This window comes from Mobula hypostoma, chromosome 9 (genome assembly GCF_963921235.1).
Source record: "Mobula hypostoma chromosome 9, sMobHyp1.1, whole genome shotgun sequence".
In the NCBI taxonomy this organism is placed as follows: domain Eukaryota; kingdom Metazoa; phylum Chordata; class Chondrichthyes; order Myliobatiformes; family Myliobatidae; genus Mobula; species Mobula hypostoma.
The window spans coordinates 99,966,750-99,981,791 of NC_086105.1; the positions used below are offsets into that span (position 1 = coordinate 99,966,750).

The window sequence follows — 15,042 nt, forward strand, 5'->3', positions numbered from 1 at the left end:
AGATATGGCCCTTGTGGCTACAGGGGTCAGGGGGTATGGAGGGAAGGCTGGGGCGGGGTTCTGAGTTGGATGATCAGCCATGATCATAATAAATGGCGGTGCAGGCTCGAAGGGCCGAATGGCCTACTCCTGCACCTATTTTCTATGTTTCTATGAAGATTCTGCCTATAGACCACCAATGAGCTATGGGTCTGAATTAGGCCAATTGGCCCATTAAGTCTGCTCCACCATTTCATCATAGCTGATTCATTTTCTCTCTCAGTCCCAATCTCCTCCTTTCTCCCTGTATCCCTTTAGACCCTGATTAATCAAGAATATACCAACCTGTGCCCTAAATATACCCAAACAACAGGAATTCTGCAGATGCTGGAAATTCAAGCAACACACATAAAAGTTGCTGGTGAACGCAGCAGGCCAGGCAGCATCTCTAGGAAGAGGTGCAGTTGACGTTTCAGGCCGAGACCCTTCGTCGACCCTTCCTAGAGATGCTGCCTGGCCTGCTGTGTTCACCAGCAATTTTTATGTGTGTTCCCTAAATATACCCAATAACTTTGCCTCCATAGCCGCCTGTGGCCACAAATTCCTCAGATTCACCACTCATTTCATGAGGAAATTCATCCTCATCTCCGTTCTAAAAGGCCACCTGTCTACTCTGAGGCCAGGTCCTCTGATTTTAGACTCCCCTCACGATAGAAAACATCTTCTCCACATCTACTCTATCTAGGCCTTTCAACATTTGATAGGTTTCAATGAGGTCACCTCTCATTTTTCTGAATCCCAGTGAGTACAGGCCTAGAGCTATCAAATGTTCCTCATATAACAAGCCTTTCAATCCCGGAATCATTTTTGTAGACCTCTTGAACCCCCTCCAATGACAGCACATCTTCCTTAGATAAGGGGCCTAAAATTGCTCACAATACCCCAAGTGATTAATGAAGCCTCAACATTACAGCCTTCCTTTTGTATTCTAGTCATCTCAAAATGAATGCTAATGTCAAATTTGCCTTCCTTACCCCGGACTCAGCCTGCAAATTAACCTTTAGGGAATCCTGCACGAGCAGCCCCAAGTCCCTTTGCACCTCAAATTTTTGAATTTTCTCTCCATTTAGAAAATAGTCTCTGCTTTTATTTCTTGTACCAAAGTGCATGACCATACACTTCCCAACACTGTATTCCATCTGCCACTTATTTGCCCATTCTGTCTAAGTCCTTCTGTAGCTTCTCTACTTCCTCAAAACTACCTGCCCCTCCACCTAACTTTGTACTGTCCTCTAACGTGGCCACAAAGCCATCAATTCCATTATCCAATCCACTGACATATAACGTAAAAAGAATCAGACCCAACACAGACCTCTGTGGAACACTAAAAGTCACCAGCAGCAAGCCAGAAAAGGCTCCCTTTATTTCCACTCTTTTGCCTAATGCCAATCAATTCTATCCATACAAGTATCTTTCCTGTAGTACCATGGGCTCTTAAATTGTTAAGCAACCTTGTGTGGCACTTTGCCATAGGCCTTCTGAAAATCTAAGTACACAACATCAACTGATTCTCCTTTGTCTATCCTGCTTGTTATTTCATTAAAGAATTCCAACAGATTTCTCAGGCAAGATATTTTCCCTTAAGGAAACCATGCTGATTATGGCCTATTTTATCATGTTCCTCCAAGTACCCTGAAACCACATCCTTAACAATCAGCTCCAACATCTTCCCAACCACTGAGGTCAGACTATAATTTCCTTTCTTCTGCCACTCTCCCTTCTTGAAGAGTGCAATTTTCCATTCCTCTGGAATGTTGATTCTTGAAAGATCATTATTATTGCCTCCCCTATCTCTTCAGCCACCTCTTTCAGAAATCTGGGGTGTACGCCATCTGGTCCAGGTGACTTATCTACCTTTAGACCTTTCAGTTTCTCAATAACCTTCTCCCTAGTAATGGTAACTTCACACACTTCTGCTCCCTGATGCTCTTGAACTTGCATACTGCTAGTATCTTCCACAGTTAAGACTGATGCAAAATACTTGGTCAGTTCTTCCGGCACTTCCCCCAGTACTACCTCCAAAATCACTTTCCAGCAGTCTGGTATCAAATCTCGCCTCCCTTTTACAATTTGCATATCTGAAGAAACATTTGGTATCCTCTTTAATATTATTGGCTAGCTTAACTTTGTATTCCATCTTTTCCTTCTTGATGACTTTTTAAATTTGTCTTCTGTTGGTATTTGAAAGCTTCCCAATCCTCTAACTTCCCACTAATTTCTGCTCTATTATATGACCTCTCTTTGGCTTTTATGTTGGCTTTGACTTCCTGTGTCAGACACTATTGTGTTATCCTGCCTTTAGAATACTACTTCCTCTTTGGGATGTATATATCCTGTGCCTTCTGAATTGCTCCCAGAAATTCCGGGCTTTGCTGCTCTGCTAGTGTTCCTTTTCAATCAATTATGGCCAAGTCCTCTCTCATGCCTCTGTAATTCCCTTTACTCCACTGTAATACTGATACATCTAACTTCAGTTTCTCCTCGTCAAATTGCAGAGTGAGTTTGATCATATTAGGATCACTCATTCCCCTAAGGGTTCCTTTACCTTAAGGTCTTTAATCAATTCCAGTTCATTGCACAACACTCAATCCAGAATAGCTGATCCCCTGGAGGGCTCAACCACGAGCTGCTTTAAAAAGCCATCTCATGGGCATTCTAGAAATTCCCCCTCTTGAGATCCAGCACCAACCTGATTTTCCCATTCTACCTGCATGCTGAAATCCTCTGTGACTATTGCAGCACTGCTTTTGGTATGTATTTTCTAACTCCCGTTGTAATTTGTAGACCACATCTTGTTTGGCGATCTGAATATAACATCCATCAGGGTCCTTTTACCCTTGCAGTTCCTTAGCTCTACCCACAACAATTTAATACCTTCCAATCCTATGTCACCTCTTTCTAATGACTTGATTTCATATTTTTTTAACCAACAGAGCCACGCCGCCCCCTCTGCCTACCTGCCTGTTTTTCTTCAATACACTGTATATCCCTGGATGTTCAGCTCCCAGCTGTAATCTTCTTTCAGCCACGATTCAGTGATGCCCACATTGTCAAACATGTCAATCTGTAATTGTGCTTCAAGTTCCATCTATCTTATTCCATATACTGCGTGCACTCAAATACAACACCTTTTCGGTCCTGTATTCATCCTTTTCAATTCTGTCCACCTTTTACATTGCATCTCTTCTAGATGACTGCAATTTTGCCCTAGCATCAGCCTCTACTTGTTAGCATTCTCACCCCACACTGCCTCTGTTTTTATAAACCAATAACCCGAACCTCAGCACTGTCACTCCAGTTCCCACCACAGTGCCAAATTAGTTTAAACCCTTCTGAACAGCTGTAGTAAAGCTGTAGTGAATAAGGATATCGGTCCCCCTCAGCTTCAGTTGTTTAAAACTCGTCCTTTGTACTCATGTAAGTGTGTACATTTAAGTTTAAATCTCCATATTTAGATTACAATCCTGTCATACCCAAACTAAATTTTCAATCATATTGTCAGTCTTCCACAGAAGATTATTTACCTTCTGTGTATTAATCTTCTATCTTAAAACAAGTTCTTTGGGAGATTCCACTATGACCTGTTCCAGAAATCTTTACAAATGGATTCTACAATCTTAAAAGCAGATTTGCTGACTTGATTTTCATAAACTGATTTTAGTCTTAATTATTGTAATGCCTTTCATTACCTGTCCCCACTGCTTTTATGTTGGTCTTTTCAAATTGTAGCTGCAATTTGAATACTACTACTAATAACTTGCTATATCTTATTCTATAGCTCCACCCAAACTGATCGGACCTTTCCAGTATTTACTGCTTTTATTTCACATTGCAAGCATCTATTTTCTGAAAAGTCACGTACCCTTCAGTCCCCCCTGCTGGATTAACCGTATCTTTTTCTCGTTTTCATTTCTGATTCACCAGTGATATTGTGAATGCTTTGTGCATTCAGATGGGAACTTAATCTTCACTTTGCGTTCAATTTTCCCTACTTTTGTCTATATTTGCTCTGCATTATACTCAGTCTCCTCCTGTCATTCTGCTTTTCATCACCCATATTGCAACTCTGTATTCCCCCACGTTTGAACCTTCCCTCTCCCTTTTCCATCCAAGTACAGGTTTTAAAATAAAATGTTATTGCTTTTTGTTCCTTAGGTTGGATTAGGCCTTGGATATTTGGAGCTTCCTCAGATTCATTACAAACTCTCTGTAGAGCATAAAGTGAGGCCAAAGGTTGATCTGTTGCCCGAAATGAGACTGGTATAGTGGTTCTTCCCTTGTATAAACTTTAAAGTCATCTTTGTAGCTTTCCTTTCAGTTGCCCATGAAAAACTTTGAGCTTTCACTCTCATTTCAGCTCCAGAGTCTTTTAGATACAAAATCTGTCTATATTCTGGATTGTTGGTCAGATGTCTTCATCTGGATTGGACGCAAGTCTCCGCGATTGGTCAGAGCTGCAGCCTTGAAGCTGGGACAGGAACTGTGCTGCATGTTACATCGACCCAAACATGCTATTGTTATCCGAAACTTGGAGGGAACAGAATGTCAGGTAGGAAAATATGGCTTGGGTTGTATTGGTAATATATAGTCAAGCAATGGGGGGGGGGGGTCAGTACATCTCAGTGTTGAGTTTTTGTTTTAGTAGTTTGTAGATTATGGAGGCAGTGAAGGAAGACTCCAGTGGTAAGAAATAAATTATTCTGAGGACTGAGCTAGGTAAAGGTTAATGTGGTGAACCTTGATTCCACTGAAGTGATTTAGTCATGGGAATGGGGAGTGCAATAAGTCATTAATTTAGAAAAGAAAGAAAACCTACAGCACAATACAGGCCTTTCGGCCCACAAAGTTGTGCCGAACATGTCCCTACATGTACCTATCTGAAAGTCTCTTAAAAGACCCTATCACATCCGCCTCCACCACTGCTTCTGGCAGCCCATTTCACTCACTCAGCAATCCCTGCGTTTTTAAAAAAAAAACAACTTACCCCTGACATCTCCTCTGTACCTACTCCCAAGCACCTTAAACCTATGCCCTCTTGTGGTAGCCATTTCAGCCCTGGGGAAAAAGCCTCTGACTATCCACACGATCAATGCCTCTCATCATCTTGTAGACCTCTATCAGATCACCTCTCATCCTCTGTCACTCCAAGGAGAAAAGGCCGAGTTCACTCAACCTGTTCTCATAAGGCATGCTCTCCAATCCAGGCAACATCCTTGTAAATCTCCTCTGCACCCTTTCTATGGTTTCCATATCCCTCCTGTAGTGAGGCGACCAGAACAGTACTTCAAGTGGGGTCTGACCAGGGTCCTATATAGCTGCAACATTACCTCTCAGCTCCTAAATTCAATTCCGCGATTGATGAAGGCCAATACACCGTATGCCTTCTTAACCACAGAGTCAACCTGTGCGCAGTTGCTTTGAGTGTCCTATGGACTCAGACCCCAAGATCCATCTGATCCTCCACACTGCCAAGAGTCTTACCATTAATACTGTATTCTGTCATCATATTTGACCTACCAAAATGAACCACTTCACGCTTATCTGGGTTGAACTCCATCTGCCTGATTAATGCAGTCAGAATTCAGGAATGACAACGGGGAACAGTATGAATTGCAGTGGCAAGAGGGCTAGAAGTTTCCATGCAGGACTGTTGTTTGGGTTTATAAAGAGGGGTTTTGAAATTTTACTAATTGGACAATTAATAATTTCCTCTTTTCTTGAGTTACTCCTTTTTTCATATAAGTAACATTTACTGTATTATAGTCACAGGAGATTTTTGGTACTTAGATGGAATCCATTTGTCAGGTTAACTGTTCTGCTTTCCACAGATGCTTCCTGACTCCTAAGTGTTTTTCTTTCAAACTTCCAGCATCTCCAATTCATCTGATTTTTCCCTCTACCTCAGAGACTGAACGCTAGCTGCTTGGGTCATGTCTGACAATACTGAACACCAGTCTCTTCTTTCTCAGATAGTCACTGACTCATTTCTTCTAGAGCAGAAGTTCCCAACCTTTCTTGTGCCATGGACCGATACCATTACGCAAGGAGTCTGTGGACCCCAGGTCAGGAAGCTTGCGTCTGGAGAACTCCCCTCTGCACCCTCCAACCTCAAGTCTACCAGGGTCATAGTCTCTTCTGCCTCATCTCTATAATCTTGCATTGAACAACTTCTCCTTTGATAGTACTTTCTTCCTCCAAATAAAAGATGTTACTTTGGAATATGTTTAGGCTCATGTCCCTGTTTAAGTGGAAATACTGTATATATGCATGCTGTAATTGTATCCTACTTTGGTCTCTATGCTTCTATTGATGCATTTTAGTCACCTCTGTGGCCAAATTTCACCATGCTGTCACCATCACGACTCTTCTCTGACACCTCCCTTCCTTCTCGGTCTCCATTTTGATCAATGCCAAGTGAGCCAATTACTCTTCTGGCTACCTTGCCTAATGTTTCTTTCACCCTGCTTCCTGCAACATTATTCCATTTTCACAGTTCATCCACCTTTGTTATATTTCTTTTTCTTTTCTACTTTTAAGAGCAAGTGCTCCCAGCACACTTTTTTTTCCTTATCTAGTGATTTCTTTCCTTAGTTGACAACCATGTCCATTCCATTTCCCACTCTTCTCCAAACACAAATCAGGATAGAATCCCTCTCTTCTTTCCCTCTCAGATTCAACAGATTATTATCCTCCACAATTTTACATACCATGCATATGATACCACAACTGGATTACTTTACTACAGTCTAAAAGAACTGTTCCCTCTGTGATGTTCTAATACACTCTTCCATCTTCACTAATTTCCAATGATACTTTTCTTTGTTATTGGAGGAGATGAAATTAATGATTTTAATTTTGTCTCACTCCCATTGGATCTTTCCATCTGTGGCCATCTCTCCAATTCCAAGAAAGCACGACGTAAGCTGAAGGAACTGCACCTTCTCTTCTGACCTAGTCATCCAGACTCAACCCTGACTTTAACAGTTTGTGATATTTGGCATCCCAGAATATCTTTTGATGGAGTAGTATTCATGGTTGTTCAATAACAAATACGACTCTCTTTGTAACCAGGTGTTTAAATCTAAATTCCGTAACTGGGATGACGTTCTGAAGGTGGATTACACAAGAAATGCAGAGACTGTGTTGAAGAAGGGACTTGCAGATAAAGTGAAGAAGGATGCCGAGCAGAAAGACCAAATAAAGGCTGATCTGACTGCCCTGTTTTTGCCTCGACAGCCAGCGATGCCACTCGTGGAGGTATTAATTGTGCCAAAGCAGAACTGTTGTTGAATTTGGGTCCATAAACAAGTTTGAACAAATAGTTGTAAGGAAAGGAATTTTGTAAACCTCTCTGAAGATGATTTTGGGAAGTGGGTGGTCATAGTCTTAGGATAAAGATTGGGCCTTTGGAACTGAGATGTGGAGAAATTTTCATTATTTGAAAGATTTACAGTCTGCTCTCAAACCAGCCTTGGAGGGAAGTACAGTTGCAAGAGAAAGTTTGAATCCTTTGCAATGGGTTTTCTGCATTAATTACTCATAAAGTGTGGTCTGTTTGTTAATTAAGTCACAATAATAGACAAACACAATCTGCCTAAATTAATAACATACAAACAATTGTACTTTTCATGTCTTTATTGAACACATTGTTTAATCATTCACAGTCCAGGCTGGAAAAAGTATGCAAACTCTTGTATTTAATAATTGGTAGAACCTCCTTTAGCAGTAATAACCTCCACCAAACATTTCCTGTAGCTGCTGATCAGACTTGCACAACAGCGGGGAGGAATTTTAGACAATTCTTGCATACAAAACTATTTCAATTCATCAATTTTTCTGGGCTGCCTTGCATGAATAGCTTTCTTCTGTTTATGCCACAGCATCTAAATTGGGTTAAGGTCTGGACTCTGACAGAGATTACAAACACAAATTTTCCTCTTTTTAAACCATTCTGTTGATTTACTCTTGTGTTTCGGATCATTGTCTTGTTGCATCATCCAACTTCTATTAAGCATCAGGTAATGGGGACCACTACTCTGACGTTCTGCTGTGAAATATCTTGATACAATTTTGAATTCATTTTTCCTTCAATGATTGCAAGCTGTACAGGCCCTGATGCAGCAAAGCAGCCCCAAACCATGATGCTCCTTCCACCATGCTTCACAATTGGGATGAAGTTTTGGTGTTGGTGTGCAGTGTCCTTTTTCTTCCAAACATAACGGTGTGCATTTCTGCCAAATTATAACTTTGGTCTCATCTGTCTACAGAACATTGTCCCAGAAGTGTTGTGGGACATCTAGGTGGTCTTCGGCAAACTTGAGACACACAACAATTTTTTTTTTTGGAGAGCAGTGGTTTCCTCTGAGGTGTCCTTCCATGAACATCATTCTTGTTCAGTGTTTTTCTTGTAGTGGACACATGAACAGAAAATTTAGCAAATTCTAGAGATCTCTGCAGGTCTTTTGCTGTTACCCTTGGGTTCTTCTTTTACACCCTTCAGCATTGCCTGTTGTGCGCTTGGTGTGATATTTGCAGAATGCCCACTCCTAGGGAGAGTAGGAACAGTACTGAGTTTCCTCCATTTGGAGGCAATTTCTCTTACTGTGGACTGATGAGCACTCAAGTTTCTGAAAATACTTTTGTAGCCTTTTCCAGCTTCATGCACCTCTGCAATTCTGCTACGAATCTCTGGAAGCTGTTTTGATCAAGGCATAGTGCACATAAACAGATCTTTCTGGAGAAGAGCAGGCTCTGTCAGTAACCTGACTTTGTGTGTTTTTTTGTAGTGCAGGGCACCTCTACAACCCACACTTCCAATCTCATCTCATTGATTGGAACACCTGGCTCCAAATAGCTTTTGCATAAGGCATTACCCCAGAGGTTTACATACTTTTTTGAATCTGGACTGATTGTTTAATGGTATACTCAGTATTGGCGAGAAGTATAATTGCTTGTGTGTTATTAATTTAGGTAGATTGTGTTTGTTTATTATTGTGACTTAGATGAAAATCAGACCACATTTTATGAGTAATGCAAAAAACCAGGTAACTGCAAAGGGTTCACAAACTTTTTTTCTTCCAATTATATGTATATGTAAATATTTGAGTATATTGGGTGGGGGTGGAGGTAGAATTACAATACTGTGTGAAGTTGGACAAGACAGGAAAGTGAATCCTGGTATGATCAGCAGTTATTTGAATGTGGAACAGATATGAGACTGTATGGATGTCTATTGGTTCAATTTTGTATGTTCTTATGGATCCAATTTTTATTTTCTTTAATCTGGAAGTTTAAGGGAAGGCCTTACTGAGATGCTTAAAATGCTAAGTAGTTGATAAGGTTGATAGAGGTATTGTTGACTGATGGGAGAGCTCTAATAGAGTCAGAGCAATACAGCACAGATACTGACTCTTCAGCACAATGAGTCCATACCAATCTGGCGTACACCCATCTAGTCCTAGTTTGCTGTATTTGGCCTATATGGTTCTAAGGCCCACGCCTCCATGTACCTATTCAGTACTTCTCAAATAATACTATATTACCTGCCTCAACTATTTCTGGCAGCTCATTTCCATATGTTCATCACTCTTTGCATGAAACAGTTGTCCATTTGCTGTGTAATTAACCAATTTGATTAGGGAGCTTAAGGTAAATGAACCCTCATTATACAGTAATCATAATTTGATAGAATTCACTCCGCAGTTTGAGAGAGAGCGAGAGAAGATAAAGTTAGATCTATCAGAATTCGTGGGTGAAAAGGGAATTACAGAGGCATGAGAGGGGAGCTGGTCTAAGTTAATTGGAAGGGAACACTAGCAGGGATGATGGCAGAACAGCAGTGGCTGGAGCTTCTGGGAGCAATTCAAAATGCCCAAGAGAGGTACATCACAAAGAAGTAGTATTCTGAAGGGTGGATGAGTCAACCGTAGCTGACAAGGAAGTCAAAGACAGCATAGAAACAAAAAAGAGCATATAATAGAGCAGAAATTAGTAGGAAGTTAGAGCATCTTAAAAAAAAAACCATAAGGAGAGAAATGATGAAATGTGAAGGTAAGCTAGCCAATAATATTAAAGAAGATGCCAAAAGTTTTTTCAGATATATATCAAGTAAAAGAGAAGCAAGAGTGCTACTGGACTGCTGGAGAGGGAGTATTTGGGGGGGGCTGGGAAATGAAGAAATGGCGGACAAACTTAATAAGTATGTTGCACCACTCTTCATTGTGGAAAACACTAGCAGTATGCCAGGAATTCGAATGTCAGGGGCAGAAGTTTAATGTAGTTGCTATTACTAAGGTGAAAGTGCTTGGGAAGTTGAAAGGTCTGAAGGTAGATAAGTCACCTGGACCAGATGGACTACACCTCAGGGTTCTGAAAGAGGTAGCTGAAGAGATTGTGGCGGTATTAGTAATGATCACTAGATTCTGGAATGGTTCCAGAGAACTGTAAAATTGCAAATGCCACTCCACTCTTTGAGAAAGTAGGGAGGCAGAAGAAAGAAAATTATAGGCCAATTATCCTGGCTTCAGTGTTTGCGAAGATGTTATAGTCCATTATTAAGGATGAGGTTTTGGGGTTCTTGGAAGCACAAGATAAAATGGGCCAAAGTCAGCATAGTTTCCTTAAGGGGAAATCTTGCCTGACAAATCTGGTGGAATTCTTTGAGGGACAACGGGCAGGATAGACAAAGGGGAGTCAGTGCTTCTTTACTTGGATTTTCAGAAGCCCTTTGACAAGGTGCCGCACATAAGGCTGAGTCCATGATATTACAGGAGAGGTACTAGCATGGATAGAAGATTGGCTGACTGGCAGGGGGCAAAGAGCTGGAATAAAGGGGGCCTAATCCGGTTGGCTAATGGTAACTGGTGGTGTTCTGCATTGGGACTGCTTCTTTTCACATTATATGTCAATGATTCAGGTGTTGGCATTTATGGCTTTGTGTCCAAGTTTATGGATGATACAAAGATACGTGGAGGGGCAGATAGTGTTGAGGAAACAGGATCTTTGCAGAAAGGCTTAAACAGATTGGGATAATGGGCAAGAATGTGGGCGATGGAATGTAGTGCAGGGAAGTGTAGTCATGCACTTTGGTAGAGGGAATAAAGATGCAGACTATTTTCTAAATGGGACAAAAATTCAAAAATCAGAGGTGCAAAGGGACTTGAGTCGGTTGTAAGAAAGACAAATGCAATGTTGGAATTTTGAGAGGCCTAGCATATAAGAGCAAGGAAGTGATGCTAAGGCTTTATAAAGAGTTGGTCATTCTACACTTGGAGTATTTGGAGCAGTTTTGGGCCCCTTGTCTGAGAAAAGAAATGCTGGCATTGGAGAGGGTCCAGAGGAGGTTCATGAGAATGAGGAGTATTTGATGGTTCTGAACCTGTACTTGCTTAGAAGAATGAGGGGGGTTGGGGAATCTCATTCAAACCTATTGAATATTGAAAGGCCTAAATAGATTGGATGTGGAGAGGATGTTTCCTAGAGTGGGTGAGTCCAGGACTTGAGGGCACAGCCTCAGAATGGAGGGATGTCCATTTAAGAACAGATGAGAAGGTATTTTTTTAGCCAGAAGATGGTGAATCTGTGAATTTCATTGCCACAGAAGGCTGTAGAGGCTGTCGCTGAGTATATTTAAAGCAGAGGTTGGCGTTTTCTTGATTATTCTGGGCATCAGAGGTTACAGAGGATGGGGTTGAGAGGGATAATAAATCAGCCATGATGGAATGGTGGAGTAGACTTGATGTGCTGAGTGGCCTAATTTTATTTTTGTGTCTTGTGGTCTTCTTTCCCTTTCACCAGAGTTCAATACTCCCTGGATTTGGGTTCCCTACCCTGGGGAAAAGACTTCTACCTTCACCTTATTTATGCCTCAATTTTAAACATTTCTATGCAGTTGTCCTTATTTTCCTATGTTCCAAAGGCCTAGTCTGGCTAATCTCTCCCTATAAACTCAGGCACTCTAAGCCCCGGCACCGTCCTCAAATCTTTTGTGAACTTTTTTCCAGTTTAACCATCTTTTGTATAACAGGGTGACCAAAAGTGTAGCTTCATCCACAACTTTAAAAAAAACTGCAACATAGTGTCCCAAAACCTAACTACTATATTAAGTGCTCTGACTGATGAAGGCCAGCATGCTAAATGCCTTTTTGTTTTTTTAACCACCCTGTCGCTGTGATGCCACTTTCCCTCCATTCCATTACACTCCTTAAGGCACTGTCTCTCATACACCTACCTTGCTTTGACTTTCCAAAATGTGTCATGTCACAGTGCACAGACCTAAACCCTGTAGCTAGCCCCTGGAAGAATATCCCCCTAAGCAATATTCAAGGAAGTATATCTGTTAGTGAGAGGAATGACCACATGAGAGCCCTACACTGATTGCCTCTCCTCTAACCTTTCCTGGTGTTGACTAATCCATTTCAAGCCTGTACCTTGGGTGTGACCCACCTCAGAAAATATCTCATCTACAAGGTTCTCGCCCTCCCAGATGGTCCTGGGTACATCCAACTCCAGTTCCAGTCCCTTGACCTGGTCTATCAGGTGATGCAGCTTGGTACACTTCCTACATCTTGCAAGTGGTGCATCCCACTGCTTGAACTACCAAAAACCTGCACTGACTCGGACTGAGGATGACAAGCAAAAATAAAGCCTTACTTGTCCTTGCCTGTGCTTCTTCATCAAAGCCTTTTGAAGCAAGGCCTCAATTCCTTGTTCTCATTATCTTTGCTCCAAAAGGCCACCTTGTTTTATTGGATAGAATGCGAATTAACCGTCTACGAAACTTGCCATATTAAAGTTCTTTTCTCATCTCAAGAACCTGGGTTACTTATTCAGCCTCTTGAGCCAAAGCCTTTCCATTCCTACAGTGCCCCACTGTAGCATTGCTTGCTTCAACTTTCTTGGCTGCTGATGATTATTTAACCAACCACCTATTGACTGATTTCTTTTAAAGTCCTTAAAGTGAAACTCACAAGCAAGCACCCACTCCTCATTTAAGCACTGAATCTCACCTTTTCGTAACATTAACACATAATAGTAGAGCTTGACTAAACAGGGTGATCTTAGAAACAATGCTATATTAGTGGAAATCCGGAGAACTCTCCTGTTACATAGTGATGAGATAAGAATAAGTGGGGAGGTTGGAGTGGTGAAATGATGATTGTCTATTGAAAAAATCATCTCTTTTTGAGATAGAATCTTGTTAGGTTAAATTAAAAAGTATCTATTCAAATTAGTTTTGAAGAGTGTGATTTAAACTATGATCTAATTTAATGGCAAAATTGGTTGAATGGTCTGCCTTCTGTACTGTAGATGTTGGTACTGGCTGTAAACTTTTGCGAGAAGTTACCTTGCTAGTTCTTGAACTAAATGGTGTATCCTGTGTTAACCCTACAAACTCTGTATCGGTGAGAATGAAATTCAACTTGATTAGCAAGCATTTGACTTTTAGTTTTAACCTTCAGGCTGAGCAGCTGATGGAGGAGTGGAATGAGGACCTGGATGGAATGGAAGGCTTTGTTTTGGAGGGAAAGAAATTTGCACGCCTTCCTGAAGAAGATTTTGGTCATTTTTACACACAGGACTGTTACGTCTTTCTTTGCAGGTAAGCATTTAAAGTAACTGTAATGGTACACCCTTGTATTTATACGAAAAAGAATGGCTGGCAAATGTTTAAATCCAGGGCATAATTATCTGCAGTGAACCATTTGAATTCTGTTGTACCTTGCTCACTTTTTGCTTGAGCTTATTTCACAAATCTTGTTTTCAATTGTTTGAAAGCAACTATGCCATGATGAGCTTCTCAGATCTGTGTATCTTGCTGATAAGCCCTCACCGCACTACATCGCCAATTATACACATAGTAGGTATGTTCTCAGTCGTCTTTTTGAAATTTGCTTGAATCAGGTATTGGGTTCCAGTGGAGTATGATGATGATCAAAAGGACAAAGAGAAGATGGAAGAAGATGCAGACGATGAAGAAAAGCAGCAGGAGGAAGATTTTCAGTGTGTGGTGTACTTTTGGCAGGGCAGGGAGGCTTCCAACATGGGATGGCTAACTTTCACCTTCAGCCTGCAAAAGAAATTTGAAAGCCTTTTCCCTGGCAAGCTAGAGGTAAGCACTTGGTATCAACATTACAAAAGTATTTCATCAGTCGGCCAAGATGTAAAATGTAAAATTTGTGTTTACTCATTATGGGATTCCTTTTTTAAAGATTTTGACATTTAGGCAACAGTGTTAGGACTGTGCTAATGCCATGCAGGATTTGAGAAACACTGTCAAGGCCAACATGTATTCCCATGGTAAGTGGTTAGTAAAGGTGGCAGTGAGCTGTCTTCATATCCACTCATCCTGTGGTAGAAATGCTGTCACAGTGATACTAGGATGTGTTTTGGGTTTGCCCAATGAGTATGAAAAGTACATGATTGTGTCATATATGGATGAGATCATCACAATGATTGTACTCCCATGTACTTGGTCTTTCTCTTTTTAGCAATTAGAAATCTCATCAGTATCACCTTCGTGTGGAAGCTCTAATCTTCCATCCTTTATTCCCCCAGCAATTTGGGTTATGTCATGACTGCAGAGAATGGCTGTTCTACTCCTCAGAACTGTAGATGCATCTACATTATAATTAATATGGTTTCATTGTTTATGAAAAGCTTTAAGAATAGGCCAGAGAGCCTAACATCAGTAGTGGAAAAGTTATTGGAAGATATTCTATCATATAACAATGGAATATATAAGCAGTTAGATAGACAGGGACTGATTAGGGATAGCTAACATGGCTTTGTGCGTAGAAGGTCTAACCCATCTCAGAGCTTTTCAAGGAAGTTACCAAAAAAGTTGATAAAGCCAAGGCAGTGGATGTTGTCTATTTGGACTTTAGCAAGGCCTTTGCCAGAGAGTGGTAGTAGATGGTTGCCTCTCTGACTGGAGACCTGTGACTAGTGGTATGCCAGAGGGATCGGTGCTGGGTCCGTTGTTGTTTGTCATCTATATCAACA

The 15,042-nt window shown here is 41.1% G+C and overlaps 1 protein-coding gene across 1 annotated transcript in view; it reads left to right on the forward strand.

The window, feature by feature from the left end:
* flii (FLII actin remodeling protein) overlaps nt 1-15,042 on the forward strand; it is a 64,790-nt gene that overhangs the window by 37,397 nt on the left and 12,351 nt on the right. The window contains exons 19-23 of the mRNA XM_063058774.1: nt 4,195-4,299; nt 4,397-4,588; nt 7,111-7,296; nt 13,500-13,639; nt 13,942-14,149. Of these exons, the coding sequence (XP_062914844.1) occupies nt 4,195-4,299; nt 4,397-4,588; nt 7,111-7,296; nt 13,500-13,639; nt 13,942-14,149 (831 nt within the window). The remainder of the gene's footprint in view (nt 1-4,194; nt 4,300-4,396; nt 4,589-7,110; nt 7,297-13,499; nt 13,640-13,941; nt 14,150-15,042) is intronic.